Raw genomic sequence first — 15,809 nt, 5'->3', positions numbered from 1 at the left:
AGTGTTTAGTTACCAAAATTTTTCAAGATTCTCTGTCACTTCGAATTTTTGGACGCATGCATGAAGCATTAAATATAAATAAAAAATAAAATTAATTACATAGTTTAGAAGAAATTCACGAGACGAATCTTTTAAGCCTAATTAGACTATGATTAGACACTAATTGTCAAATAACAATGAAAGTGCTATAGTACCATTTCGCCAAAAAATTCGCCAACTAAACATGCCCCAATTGCGAGCTATACAGAAGCTACACGGAAGGTTTCAGTCACCATTGTCCGCCCCAATGGTCGGCAATGGCAAGCACACGTGGCTGGAACCCAAATTTCTGGTGGTGTCACCGGAGCTTTCTATTGAATGTTGTACATGTAGTCTATTGCGAACGGCTATATTATCTCAGGTTAGGCTATCTTCAACAACAACGCCCAATATACAAGACTCATTCGTCCTTTGGGTAGCGCTACAGGCAAAAAGTTCAATACCTATTCGACATCTTCTCCAATAACAAGACTCAAAAGAGAATCATTTCTGCAAATGGGTTTCCAGGAGAGAGGATACTCATATTTGGGTTGTGTCTCTCAGGCAACCTAAAATAGGTCTTCCGTATAGGTAGACTGTTGGAGACTGATTTTGGATCTCTCGCTATTCATTTTGGGTTTGGGTCTCCTTATTGGAGACAGTCTTAGAGGCTATATATACCCCTCTTTCCCGCCATTTGAGTGTTGGAGTTGAGGCTCGTTGCTAGTGAGTTGAGGCTCATCTCTAAGATGCTTTAGCCACCATAGTGCTTTAGGAAAAATTAGGTGAATTAGTTAGTGTGTTTGCAAAATGCTTAGTCTAGTTAGACCAGTATATTAACACTTTGCTCTGGGCTTAGGCCTAGTTTTTAGTGATGTTTGCATAACTTTTGGCACTTGGTGCTTACACAAGCTATTGTGTACACTAGGGGCTTATAGTCTTGCGAGACTCTCCGATGTGTGAAGTATGAATGTAGGCGCCTATGGTGACTTCATCAATCCCGAGCTTTAGCGATAAAACTCAGTTCTTTAGAGATGCTCATATGAGTCGAGCGTGTGTGCACGCGCGCGTTTACAGAGGTGAGTAAATGCTCGTGCATATGAAAGTCTACGTCTATACTGGGTATTTTGTAATAAAAATAATAGTGGTTCATTTTATTTTCCGAGGGAATTAATGGTCGTTCATTCATCATCGTGAATAAAGGAGCAAAAATTGCCGTTGGGATCATCGGAGCGCAAAGTGCTCACACCGAATCTCCTCCTTTTCCAGGTCACGCCAAAACAGGCCTGTTCGTTGTAAAAAAAAACAAACAAATTGGGCCTTTTTTGTTTGCTCGCCGTACGCCGAGAGGGTGGAACGCGCGAAAGGCCCAGACGGGCCCACATGCACTGGTTGCGGCCAGGGGAAGCAGCGCCGACGTGTCGCCGTGTTGGGTAAGCATAGCAGTGGCAGTAGCTGCCTAACCAACTGACACCAACCTACAGTACTACCGCTGCATGCAGATGCATCATCTACCAGCATTGCATTGCGCCCATACAAAATTCATTCATCGGTCAGCAGCAGCCAGCAGGCCCATCCATCCGTTCCTCGCCGCACCTGCCACCAAACACCAAACTCACATTCCCTTCCTTCGCTTGCAATTCAGCACAAAGCCAACCAACCATCCAATTGTCATCAGACAGAAAGAGGAAAAGGAAAACACATGTACGGACCAATGTGCACCGCCTGGTCAGTGGTCACAAAGCTTGACGAGAGTGCCGCCATTCCAGTTCATATGTATATGTACTGCTACTATACATATATATTAGTGTATGCTTTTTGTGCCACTCGAAATGCATAAATGTTTGAGACCCAGCCGTGTCCACTAATGTCAACCACGTTTTTTGACCAAAATAAGAAGAATCGAGCAATTTATATTTGCATCTGGTCAAACATTGCTTAATATACAACTACTTAGTCGCTTACTAGTGGTACAACCGCCATCAGGTCAACACACGAGTTGATGATACTACCTGCACGTGGTATTTGACACACGCACACACGATCTTGTACTAGTAGTACAGCGCTCAACTTCTTTCTTTCTTTATTTCCATCCATTTTCTCCCCTAAGAACACAGTTTCCACCCTCGTTGTTTTGGGCTTCCAAAAGGCAAAAAGATAAAAAAGAGAGGGGACTTGTTGATGTACAATTAATATCACTGCAACACACAGTCAACAGACAACAGTGTTAGTAAGATCTCCTTAATGGACAATTAAGATTTTAATAATGTTTAGCACTGCCGTGCTGTGCTGAACATACTATTTTTTTAAATTCATGTCTCTTTCTGTGTAACGACCGGTACTTAGATCCCATCTAAGGGCCTGTTTAGATGCCGATTTTTTTTTTTTTGGCAAAATGACACTGTACCAGTTTTGTTGTTATTTGATAATTATTGTCCAATCATAGTCTAATTAGGCTTAAAAGATTCGTCTCGTGGATTTCGTCTAAACTGTGTAATTAGTTTTTTTATTTATATTTAATACTTCATACATACGTTTAAAGATTCGATGTGACGAAAAATCTAGAAAAATTTGGCATTTTGAGAGGGATCTAAAGTGGACCTAACCCCAGCCTCCTCTGAATCTCTCGGTATATATAAATGAAACCATCCTCTGTTGTTCCCTCTCGCTGACTGACTAGTAAAGTGCACCCGGCACGACCAGCGCCAGTCACCAACCCGCCCACCTTCCAGTCCAACACCTTCTCCTTCCCTCCGTCCCTCGCCATGGCGCGCAAGAAGATCCGGGAGTACGACTCCAAGCGCCTCCTCAAGGAGCACCTCAAGCGCCTCGCCGGCATCGACCTCACCATCCTCTCCGCCCAGGTCAGTGCCTCTGCGTCCGCGTCGCCTCCCTCCCGGCCTCCTCCACTCTGTCTGAATATCCCCCCTGACTCTTCCCGGACTGGATCTGCCGCCGCGTGATCCTGCCCGGGGTAGTGTAAAGATCCGGTTTTTATGGGCGCCCGACGGATTAAGCAGCCGCATTCCTAGGATTTTAGCACTGAATGGTTCGAGGGTATTGCCTTCATTAGTAGGAAATGTGGCGTGTTAGGAATTAGGATGGGGATCTGGACAAACAGAGGTTGAGTGAAGATCCATTTTGTCGCAGGCTGGTGCTATGCCTGAAAAGGTGCGATTTTTTATTTTTTATCCAACTGATATGAGCTATTGTTGCTTGCTGCAGTTCAATACTCCAATATGTCAGTAGGTGTGATAGGTAGGAAGAGTCTATAAGTAGAACTATTCATTTAGCCAGATCTGGTGGTTGTTTGGCCGTGTAGTGTGATTTGCTTATTCAGGCCTGTCTAAATTAGTACGTCTAAAGCAGCTTGGATCCGTAGGACAGCGACAGGGAAGCTCAGATTGTTGAATCTGGGGTATTTGGGTATTTTAAGCAACTGTACAATAGGCATACAAAAGAAATCTAAGATCCCCGGTTTGAATTAGTATAAAATTGTACTCTGGGTGGTTCCAGTCTTATACTACTGATGATGATTGGACACAGTGTCATGTCGCCAGATAATAATTGACAAAAACAAGTAAAGACTGAATTTTGTACCTTGCTTAATGACAGATCACACAGTCAACAGACTTTGCAGAGCTTCTGAGCCAGCAGCCATGGCTGTCAACCATGAAGCTAGTGGTGAAGCCCGACATGCTGTTTGGGAAGCGTGGGAAGAGCGGCCTTGTGGCTCTCAACTTGGATTTCAATCAAGTCAAGGAGTTTGTCAAGGAGCGGCTGGGAGTTGAGGTATAGCGATTGCTTTTGTGAAAAGGCTTTTCCTCGACATGCTACATGAGTTGATTTTCCTTTTTCATGATCCAATAATTTTCAGGTTGAGATGGGCGGCTGCAAGGCTCCAATCACGACCTTCATCGTCGAGCCATTTGTGCCCCATGATCAAGAGTACTACCTTTCGATTGTTTCAGAAAGGTTGGGCAGCACCATCAGCTTCTCAGAGTGTGGAGGGATTGAGATCGAGGAGAACTGGGACAAGGTTAAGACGATTTTTCTTCCTACTGAGAAGCCAATGACACCTGATTCATGTGCTCCATTGATTGCGACCCTTCCACTGGAGGTACTTGTTGCTTTCCTCCTTAGTTCTAACCTCAATACCTCCATGTTATCTATTTCTCACATTGGAGGTACTCCTTTTGTTTGCTGATCAGGCACGTGGAAAAATTGGTGACTTCATTAAAGGAGTGTTTGCTGTCTTCCAAGGTACCACAGATATGGGAAATGTTCATTTGCCAGATGTAGTAAATTAAAAATTGTACATGTCGCTATATTTCCTGATTTGCCATGTTGATAAGAATTCTGCTCCATCTGCAGACTTGGATTTCTCGTTTCTTGAGATGAATCCATTCACCATGGTCAACGGGGAGCCATATCCTCTGGACATGAGAGGAGAACTAGATGACACAGCAGCTTTCAAGAACTTCAAGAAGTGAGTCTCAGATTTCCCTCAGGGACACCATTTCTTCATGTCATTGCTGGATTTACTCTTACTTATCAATTGTGCAGGTGGGGAGGTATAGAATTCCCTCTACCTTTTGGAAGAGTACTCAGCCCTACAGAAAGTTTCATCCATGAACTAGATGAGAAGGTATTGATCTCAGGGCTATGTTTTTATCTTTCCATTTTGTTTCTGAGGTCTATCACCTCTAAAATAACCAGTTTCCATGAGAAATACTGGATCTGCAGTATATTTTGATGACTTGTGCGTTAACTCTCCAACCTTGTTATTTCAGACAAGTGCCTCTCTGAAGTTCACAGTTTTGAACCCGAAAGGTCGTATCTGGACAATGGTTGCTGGTGGTGGTGCTAGTGTCATATATGCTGATACAGTAAGCATCAATTTGTATCCTATTTTTATTTACACATAAAAAGCTTTTCACGTTGATGCCTGTTAAACTATTCACCTATATTTAGCTGCCATGATGAAATTAATTCCCCCCATGCACCAGGTTGGAGACCTGGGATACGCGTCAGAGCTTGGAAACTATGCAGAGTATAGTGGTGCTCCTAATGAGGAGGAGGTTCTGAATTATGCCAGAGTTGTACTTGATGTAAGCAAACACTGTAACCTTGTCAATGCTGCTCTTAACTCCACCTTAGGACCATCAGCTGGTCGGAACAAGGTTAGGATCATCTGTTAACTATACAATTAAATGCAGTGTGCAACTGCTGATCCTGATGGCCGCAAGAGAACCCTTCTCATTGGAGGTGGCATAGCTAACTTCACTGATGTTGCTGCCACATTCAATGGCATCATCCGGGCGTTAAGAGAGAAGGTACCTAAGACCAATCACTTCAGAATCCTCGCTGATGTTTGACACCACTCATATCTGTTCACCTAATTGATTCTTCACCAATCGCCACACAATTCACTTTCAGGAATCCAAGTTGAAGGCTTCAAGGATGCACATTTATGTTCGCCGTGGTGGTCCAAATTACCAATCTGGACTGGCCAAAATGCGCAAGCTTGGTGCAGAACTCGGTGTTCCAATTGAGGTACTGATCTAGTTGCCTTTAAGCATATTGGAAAACTTTTTGATGGAAAGCCTTTAGCTCAGAAAATAGATGTGAAAAAGAATATTCAACCGTTTGTTGTTGGTAGTTGCGAATCATTGTCAGCAGTCCACATATATGAGCTGATTGTGTTTTGAAAAATCCACCGCAGGTGTATGGACCTGAAGCGACTATGACTGGAATCTGCAAACAAGCAATTGAATGCATCATGGCTGCAGCGTAATCGGAGCATAGTTCTGGGTAGTTTGGGATCTGCAAACACGCAATTGAATGTGTCATGGACTCGGCATAAATGAGAGATGGAGAGTAGTTGCAGTAGTTCACACTGTTCTCTTTTTGTTTCAGATATGTTGTAGCGTGTCGTTTGAACGAAGCGATAGATCATTACTGCAAAGAAATTACTGTTGTGTTAAAATAAATCCGAAGTCTAGTTTCGTGCGTTTTGGAATGCACATTGAACTGCAATGCAATGGAATGACCATCGCTTGCATTGATCTTTTTAATTAGGGATAAAAATGTGTTTGTACCGATGGATATCACCTGCCCATACCCATCAGAATTTTTTTTACCCAATTTGTGTCCATACCGATGCTCATGCGGGCAGTAAATACCCATGGATGCCTGTACCAAGAAGAAATGTAACATATGCATTAAACTATGATAATATCCACGGGTGTCTGTACCTAAGAAGAAATATTAACATATGCAATAAACTACGATTATATAATCTCTGTTGCCGAGGCCTGTAACCAATTTGCTTTGCCTCATGGAGAGCCGAAGACTATGACGACAATCTGCAGGGCCAGGTTTCGTCCTAACTGAGCATGAGCATTGAGCGAACTGATCATAGATCAGTTGGCTGAGTTTTTCGTATGGTGGAACCTGCTCATTTAGATTCAAAGTCCTCGATTTGACACGGGTACTTGCATTTTTCTGGATTTTTTCTGGGATTTAACGATGATATGCTTTCAATAGTAGGCGACGTCTCCGTCGACAGACATCAAACATACAAATACTTTAGCTAGGCGCATTTGAATGGTCATGCGTCACCAGAACATGATGCAGATTGCACGAAAAATTAAGGGGGAAAGTCCAATTTACCTCCCCCAACTATCGGGGTCATCCGATTTTCCACGTCAGAGGGGTAAAACAGACTAAGTTAAAAGTTTAGGGAGGTAAATTGGATTATAATTTTTTAAAGAAAGTATCCAAAACTTCATAAAAGTAAATTTTAAAAAAATTACCCAAACATTTTTACATGGAAAATAATTAAATTAAAAATCATAAAATTTGGTTCAATCTCAAAAAATTCATAAAATTTGGTTTTAACTCAAAAAATGCAGGAACTAGTTTAAGAAGTTTTATAAACATCATACAAAATCTGGTTTTTGATACAAAATTGGTAGAAAATTTGTTTTCTATCTTATGGTGCCTAGATTAAATAGGATGGACGATGGTTTTTGAATTTTTTTTTTCTAAAACTAGTTTCATAATTTTTTGAGGGAAAGCAAATTTTTTAGATTAAACTAAATTTTAGGATTTTTAATTACAATAGTTTCCCATGTAAAAATATTTGGTTAATTGTTTTAAAATTTTATTTTTAATATAATATTTTGTGAATATTGTTTTTAAAAATCATTTCTAGTCTGGTTTACTCCGTGAACTTTCAACTTAGTCCGATTTACCCCTTGTGACGTGGCGCCACATCAGCAAAACCACTACCAAAATTACCCAAGCTGCAAAAACAAATGGTTTTAAAAGATGAGTGAGGTCAAACAAACTGGTTTTGTCGTTCAGTAAGGAAAACCGGACAACCACGATAGATCAGGGAGATCAGTTAGACCTTTTCCTAATCATTAAGGGGCTAGAGTAATATGTTGGGTTTCGGCCTGTTGGGCTGGACAGGCGCGGTAGCAGCAGCCCGAAACGTGTGCTTGTAATAGCAGTACGATACGCCAAGGCAAGTAACAGCCAGCGTGTGTGGGCTTGTCGTTGCTTTTGGCAACGGTGGGCCGTGGGCTTGATTTTCGTTACACCATTTGAGGACCTGGGATAGGATCATTTATAGTGTCAATGGTCCCGTTCGCTTCGCTGAAAAAATAAGCTAAAATATTGTTTCTGCTGATTTGTTGTGAGAGAAAAATATTGTTCCGGCTAAAAAAATAAGCTAAAAAATACGGATTATAAGAGAAGCGAATATGGCCAATATATAAATACAGTTAGTATTCATTATTTTACATTTCAAAATTATTGACATATCTATCACGTGCACAATGTACTACTACAAAAAAAAAAAAATCTTGGAGACAACACCTTTTATTTTTAGAAGCAACCTAAATTTACGCGTGTTCTAAAATACCTAGTGCACTTTGGAAGTGCTTCAACGATTCATGGACACGGGCAAAACCACATCTATAAATTAGTTTATAGAGGAGAGCATCCTAACAAGATTGGCGCTTCTGTAAATGGATCGATGTACAAAGGTGGGTCTTCGGTCCCATTAAAAGGCCTACCTCTGTAGAAGCCTGGGGGGGGGCACCTTTGGCGCGCCACCCTGTCATGACATTCGGCTTGGGCTAGAACCTCAACGTCTTTCGGCCCCGCATCGTCTCCAAGTGTAGATGTGTCTGACGGGGCCTGCCTCACCGGCGCCCCTGGCGAGGGTAACTTTGACTCTCTATCCTTACAAGACTAGGCCTCGCTAGCTGAAGGAGACCGATGTGACGCCAGTTTCGCTGCCGTTTGGAGGGAGATGGAGAACCGCGGTCCCAAGAGCTTCAAACGACATCAAAAGGAGTAGTTGGGATGGAGGCATCAAATGTCTGTAATGCCCCTTACCCCTATAGAGTGCTTATCAGCCAGTTGAGGACGAGTTGTAATTTCATCGTGCCCCCGCGTATGCCCTATAAACACCAGTGGGTACAACAGCAATGGATGATGAATTAATGGCCATTTACTCCTATATTTATTACCACTCCATTTAGCCATGCATTGTCTAACCTTCGCGCTTCATCTCCTATGGGGCACCCTCGGCCTTCTCAGCGCTATTCTCTAGCGAGGGTAGGTAGCCAAGCATAGCCCCCACAGTTGGCGTCGTCCATGGGGACCCCATTGCACCACATATATATATATATATATATATATATATATATATATATATATATATATATATATATATTTTAAAATCTCACCATGCCGCCATGGAAGGGCCAGAAAGAACCCTCGCTAGCCGCCAACGGAACCATAGCCGGGACCTCCACCGCCGGAGCCCGGGGCGATCAAACCACACAACCTACTCTACCACCACTAGGAGCTACGTTGTCTCTAGGCGTGACGATTCCGGCAGGCGCCCTTGTTGTGATGGAACTGCCGCCATCATGGAACACTCCAAGGGTCCAGTCGACAAGAAACAGGGGACGACGATGGGGCTGAAGAACGGCCCCCCATTGCCTTGAATCAGATGCATGAGGAGCTGCAGCAGAAAAAGCGTTGTATCGAGGCCTTAGAGAGGTAGGCCCACATTCAAGTGCTCGGGCCGAAAATGGCTAAGGCCCGTGATCAACTCATTCAAATTTTCTACCATAAGAAGTTGTTTTGCCAAACATTTTACTAAAAATAGCTTTAAAGCTGAAGCAAAAAAACTGGTCCACTAGTGAAGCAGAGCTGTGACAACGAGGCATGGGATTTAGGAGTGTTTGATGTGGCTCATTGGGGTGGTTCAATTTGTAAGCAACTGTTTCATGAGTATTTTCTCTATCCATGACTTTGAAAACAAAGTGGAGAAAATAAAAAATGCAGTAGATACAATGCCAGAGATTATCTGTATATATGGATCCACAGTGCGCAGTCTAAACTGACCAAGCTAGCTAATTACGTATTAACAACGCTCAAACTAATGCCACACAACTCCATGGGACACTGAATCTGTACTTAGAGAAGTTGATACCTATATTTCAAGTACAAGCGTTGCCATGATGCCCTCAACGAACACTATGGCCGCGCAACCATGTTAAAACGACAAGCCAACAGCTGCTTCGATTTTTTAGTCTTTACTGATGTAATCAGAATGCCATTTAGATCCTCTGCTCAGAAAGTATGTTTTTTTTTAAGTTTCAAAGCATTTGAAACAACGTGTGATAATGTCAGCATTTTCATCCACTTGCTTTCTTTTTGCTTCCCATGAAAACAACAGGGCTCACGCACTGAGTCCACTTGCTTTTTCTTTACTGTCCGAGCTGGCGAATTACATAGAAAAGCTGATACCTTAAGTACAGAAAATAAGTTGTCACGATGCCCTCTACAGATTCTTAGAATGAGCAATCTTGCAAACCGTTAGGTCAACTGATCCTGTTTTGACCGGTTTACATATATAGAGACCAGGTCTACAAAATTTATATATCCTAGAGAAGCTGATACACCTTAGGTAGAGAAAGTAAGTTGTCGCGATGCCCTCAACAGATTCTTGGCGCGCGCAATCTCGCAAACCATCAGGCCAACTGATCCTTTTTTGACCGGTTTACATATATAGAGACCAGCTCTACAAAATCTGTACTATATCCTAGAGAATTTGATACCTTAGGTACATAAAATAAGTCGTCGCAATGCCCTCAACAGATACTTGGCGTGCACAATCTCGCAAACCATCAGGCCTAATGATCCTATTTTGACCGGTTTACAAATAGAGAGACCAGCTCTACAAAATCTATATGTCCTAGATCGAGCTGACCTGGATTATGTATATAGAAGACTTACAAGGAGGTACTAACTGTCAATTTGCCTGTAGCTATTGTGTAGGCTAGATCTGGGCACAACCAATGTAATATCCTTTCGACAAGTACATTGCTAATGTCAACAGTTTTATATATACTCTCATACAGAAATAAGTAGGTTTTTTTGACGATGTGAATGATAGGGAGGGAGGGGAGAGAAATAGGTCTTGGATATCACTGATGTCAATGTCATCAATGCCTTCACCCATGGCACCACTTGCGAGTCCCTTGTTCACAATCTTGGGTGCTCAAACCCATGCACCATATGGGAGGTCCTCAGCATTGCTCCTACACATGCCAGGGGTGAAGAGGCTATCCTCACCAACTTCGATAAGGGCAATTGCATGGCCAAGCATGAGGAGGAATAGGGGATTATGGAGATTGTCGTCCTGTCGAGAAAAGAGGAGGAAGAAAGGCAAGAATAACCACAGCAGTGAGTTCACTGGGGCAGCCGACCGCACTAGCAAATAGAGTGGCAAACCCACATCTGTCCACTTCGAGAAGGTAGTGGAGAGGTCATACCTGAACCACGCGTGCCATGTCAAGCATGCCTACACGGATTGTGATCTCTTCAAGTGTTTCATTCGCGGTGACCTCAATCCTCTCATAGGCAAGAAGAAGCATGATCCCCAGGCTAGCGATGAATGCAGAGTTTAAATTTGTACCAAAATAAAAGATATTATGGGTCCTCAACCTCCTATCTTCTCTGTATTTTTTGGCATAGAACATTGAGATTCCTTTTCAACTTGGCATAGCCCAAAACAACCAGCATGTACGGAAAATCTGAGTGCCTCATCATCTTTGGGAGCCTGCTGCATCTGAGTTGAAGCTGATGATAGATGCTCACCATGCGAAAGGTCAATGTGGTCTAGTCAGTGCCCACATATTCCTATGGTTATCTTACTCGGACATCACATTTTGACAGTTCGGACCACCCCAACCATGTCCCCAACGAGGAAGGTTTCCTCTCGTGTTCGACCCCAACATCGGAGACAAGCACCCACATAAGGTGCTCATGGATGACGACAAATAGTTCAACATACTCTACAACAAGACCCTGGATGCCATGAATATCCCTCACTCGTGCATCCGTCCGATCGAAGCAACCATCCATGGCGTCATGCACAGTAAGCAAGTGATGACACTTGGAAAAATTGACCTTTGAGGACCGCACCAACTTTTGCACGGAGACCCTCACCTTTGAGGTGGTGGACTTCCTAGACACCTGCCTCGTCATTCTAGGACAACCATACTATGCAAAGTTCATGGCCATGCCCAACTACACTTATCTTATGTTAAAGATGTCGGCCCGCAACAACATTTTATCACCATCAGGACCAATTTCTAGCATGCATATCTATGTGAGCAGGAGTGCTGCCTGGTGGCCTCCATGATCATAGCCACTTTCATGTGCTCCCCTAACTCGAACAAGGCTTTAGCCTCTACCTCTTCCAAGCCTGTTGAGGACACCAAGGCGGTCGGGATTGACCTTGGCGACTCAGCTAATGTGCAAGTCAGAACAACACTGTTCATTAATTAGGAAGACATGCTCATGGACTTTCTCCACGTCAACTGGGATGTCTTTGTTTGGAAGACCTCCGATATGCCAGGGTCTCATGGAAAGTCATCAAGAACTCTCTCAATATAGTTCCCGGTGCGAAGCCAGTGAAGCAATGGCTTTATCGATTCGATGAAGAGATATGTAGGGCCATTGGGAAGGAACTGTCCACGTTCTTGATAGCTAGTTTTTTCATGGAGGTATATACCATCCGGACTGGCTTGCCAATCCTGTTTTATCCATTCTACCACCAGATGGCCATGAACAAGTCTGATCAGACCACAACCTCGCCTTCATCAAACCCTTCTGTTCTTTCTGTTCCGTCTTGATCCCATTGACCTAAAGAATGAGATGAAAAGACCATCATAGATACTTGCTCTCATAGTGACGGCTCAAAAATAGGCAGAAAGGAAGGGTTAGGACTGTAGTTTTTCGATTTCACTGTTTTTAATTTGTCTACTCAGGTCTACTTTTTCTCATATAAATTAGCAACTTGGGTGCCTATATAAACTAATTTGCCGTGAACCATTGGGTTTGTTTTAAGTTGTAAGCCATCGTTTGCTGAAGTATTCACGATACATGTCTTTTTCAATAAGAAAATGCGAGAAACGCTAAAAATAAGGAACCAGCAATTCCAGAGATTAGCAATAACGATCCATGGTCTAATAAAGTGTAAACTCTAAACTGTCCAACCTGCATAAAAAATACATACTATTCCCTCAGTCCCAAATTGTAAGTCATTCCAAGAATCTTGGAGAGTCAAAGTTTTTCAAGTTTGACCAACTTTATATAATAAGATAATGACATTTATGATACCAACTAAGTATCATTAGATTCTTCGTTAGTTATATTTTCATAGCATACCTATTTGATGTCATAAATCTTTGTGTTTCTCTCTTTAATTTGGTCAAACTTGAGATGATTTGACTCTCAAATAAATGCACGTCTCATTTCTCAAGAGTCAAACTTTTTAATTTTAACTAGATATATAGAAAATAGTACAATATTTATATCTTTAAATAGATTTATTATGAAAGTAGACCCAGGATCAATCTGATTATATTTATTACACATCATCAGTAATAATACTTTTTTTATATATTTAGTTAAACTAAAAAAGTTTGACCTGTCCAAAAGCAAGATTTGTATTTATTTTGGATTGGAGGGAGTACAACTTGCGAACAAATGCGTGCATGCCTCACATGAAAACTGAACCTGGACTTCTGACCAATATGAATGAACAGTTTGCTTGCAGACCCGCTCCCCAAAATCTATCGTAGATCGAGCTGACATCTACAGACCCGCCACTCTGTTTTTTTTTATTTGACACAATAGCTGACATCTACAGGAGACTTAACAAGCCTGAGTGTTGAGAAGTTAATAGTATAACAAGTTTGGTCAGATGTCCATGAATAATCAGGTGTGGTTGGTACTTGATGCCTTGTTAAGGCCTTAAGGGAGAGAAGCCCAAGACGAAGGATGTTTTGTGAGGTTTTGTTAGTGATTACTTATGTTGTGAGTGCAATTGTTTCAGTTTGCAGGGAGTATTGAAATTTGGTCTACTTTGACGGGACTATGGCTGGATATAGTGATTGAGTATTTGGATATTATTGGGTACTTTGCATGAAAACCAGTAATTTGAATAGCTTCAAGCAATTTTGCTTTCAAGAATTTCAATTATGTGGACACCCATATATGTTGTCATATACGAGTCAGGAGCAGTACGCATTGTCCAAAGTATATTCTTGTATTGTACCTTTTACTAAGAGTATGTCACACCCAATTTTAAGGATAAAATTGAATGCATAAAACTCATGTGTGCCCAGTGATCAGTCACACACATAAGTTGACAAATTACAAAAAGTATCATCATGGTGTATCTTACATCACGATTAATACCATCATATAGTCTTACACAACACAGCGGAAAATAAAAAGGTAGCTCTCTCGTGGTAGCTCCAACACAGGGATGGTCAACTGGTTGACCACAAGCCTAAAAATCCTCTGGAAACTTCTCATATCCGTTGACATCTGTTATCCATCTGGGATTTTTATCCAATATTGAAAGTAAACAAGCGTAAGTACTTCCCGTACTTAACAAGATAACATGGGGTTATTAAAGCTCAAAAATGGTGACTCTGGTTTACTGCGGTTAACACTTTTAGTAAGTCAAGATTTTATCATCAACTATTATCAAGTTATGCTTAAGCTCCAATTAAACCCACATGATCAGATATCCGAAACAATTGAATCATATTATCTCCGTAGAACATCATAAATGAACAACAATAAGTAACCATTTATTCTGTGAGTTTTCCAGGCCGCTTGTGACCGTGAACACGGCTGCTATAACAGTTTGTAACACTTTGCAAAGGTTGTGCACTTTCATCGTGAGTCGTGATTCCCATATGTCCGGGTTAATTACTCCCATAACACTGCCAAGGCGAGTGGGCGGGGTACACTATAAAGCCATTTCATAGGTTTCTCTAACAAGTTAGGGCCGCTAGGTTTCCTCGGCAGGCAGATGTAGGGACCCCCCCTTTCCTATGGCACGTCTCCATCGCGGCTATACACATAGGAACAGAGGCAGCCCTATACCCAACGTGGCAAGCCCCTTTTGGGCCATAAAGGTGACCTCTAACAAGCTAGAAAATGTACTATTACTGAACTAAAGTCAGAGCCATGTGACCCTCACGGTTGCACTGTCAGTCCCAGCTTTTACCGACAGATAAGTCCTTATGGAGGGCCAAGAGCATCATGATCAAAAGTCATTTGCTCCTTCGCCCTATAATTCAGTTGTTTAAAAGCAAATTTTACCTTTTCGTTCTATAGAACCACTAGTCATTATGTTGATCATGTACAGTTACATTGAGCGCTAGCAAACTACCCATATGCATATAATCCGTAGGAGACAAGGAAACATGATACTCAATCACTAGGATGTCCTTACGGGTATCAAAATTAGACACATGCAAATGAGAAATTAATAAATGGTGAATGGGACATCAAGGTAGATCCCATGCTATACTTGCCTTGCTCAACGAACTTGGGCTGCTCCTGCTGGTCGTCAAAGAACTCTTGGTCTCCAACGTTCTCCTCACCATCTGAACTCGACCAACAAAGCAACATACAAGCATTCCAAAGGCATTCATGCAAAGCAAATAATTATGGGATTAGAACAGTACACCAGGGCATAAAAATAAGATAAAAAGGTTCTTAAAAAGAATCTACGTCTCTCTACGATCACGTAGACGCGAAGTTCACGAAAAACGAAGCTAAAACACGAAAGTTATGAATTAAACGGGGTTTCCTATAGCAATTTATTTAATTAAATCTAACCTCAAAATTTAAATGTTGCAAACATGTTTGATAGTGGTATTAACATGTAGAGAACTTAATTACGAACCTAACGAAATTTGAATGGGTCGATTCGGAGCTAAAACGACGATTTTATAAGCAAAACAATGAAGTGGCATTTCTGTAAATAGAATGAACTATTTTTGAATTTAAATAAATCAGAAAAATCAGGATTTTCATCTGGCCGGGGACTGCGGGTGTAAAAAGAATAAAGCCGAGGGGCTCTTAAGCAATTCTACCATGCGAAGGGGTATTGGCCATCCTGGGCCATTGGATCAAGGATGGACGGCTCAGATTAGGAGAAAGGGGGAGAGGGGAAAACCGGCGGTCGGAACAGTGCTCCGGCAGGGCGGGGCACCATGTCCTGCGGCGAGGAGGTCGTCGGCGAGCGGGAAACAAGGCCTTCGGGCCACGGTTCGACGAACCGAGGGCGCCGGGGGGGGGGGGGGGGGAGAGGAGGTGAAGGCGATCTCGCCTAGGCCGAGAACGCGACCGGAGGACACGGCCGACGCGGTGGTGGCCATGGCCAGCGG

At 42.3% G+C, this 15,809-nt stretch overlaps 1 protein-coding gene across 1 annotated transcript; it reads left to right on the top strand.

Moving 5' to 3' along the window:
* The first annotated feature begins 2,679 nt into the window (after positions 1-2,679).
* On the top strand, positions 2,680-6,032 carry LOC136485812 (ATP-citrate synthase alpha chain protein 2). Its single transcript, XM_066482643.1, has 11 exons — positions 2,680-2,882; positions 3,634-3,810; positions 3,896-4,138; positions 4,230-4,281; positions 4,393-4,507; positions 4,585-4,666; positions 4,812-4,907; positions 5,028-5,129; positions 5,238-5,354; positions 5,458-5,574; positions 5,744-6,032. The coding sequence occupies exons 1-11, from the start codon at positions 2,784-2,786 to the stop codon at positions 5,813-5,815; spliced, it is 1,272 nt and encodes a 423-aa protein (XP_066338740.1). The 5' UTR covers positions 2,680-2,783; the 3' UTR covers positions 5,816-6,032.
* Positions 6,033-15,809: the final 9,777 nt, after the last annotated feature.

The sequence above is a fragment of the Miscanthus floridulus genome, chromosome 10, assembly GCF_019320115.1.
Source record: "Miscanthus floridulus cultivar M001 chromosome 10, ASM1932011v1, whole genome shotgun sequence".
NCBI classification, from domain to species: domain Eukaryota; kingdom Viridiplantae; phylum Streptophyta; class Magnoliopsida; order Poales; family Poaceae; genus Miscanthus; species Miscanthus floridulus.
This window is presented reverse-complemented; position numbering and strand designations above follow the sequence as displayed.

Coding starts and splice junctions, on each gene's coding strand:
- LOC136485812 (XM_066482643.1), top strand. CDS start 2,784: ATGGCGCGCAAGAAGATCCGGGAGTACGACTCCAAGCGCCTCCTCAAG. Junction 4,908..5,027: donor GTGTCATATATGCTGATACA/GTAAGCATCAAT, acceptor CCCATGCACCAG/GTTGGAGACCTGGGATACGC. Junction 5,130..5,237: donor ATGCCAGAGTTGTACTTGAT/GTAAGCAAACAC, acceptor AATTAAATGCAG/TGTGCAACTGCTGATCCTGA.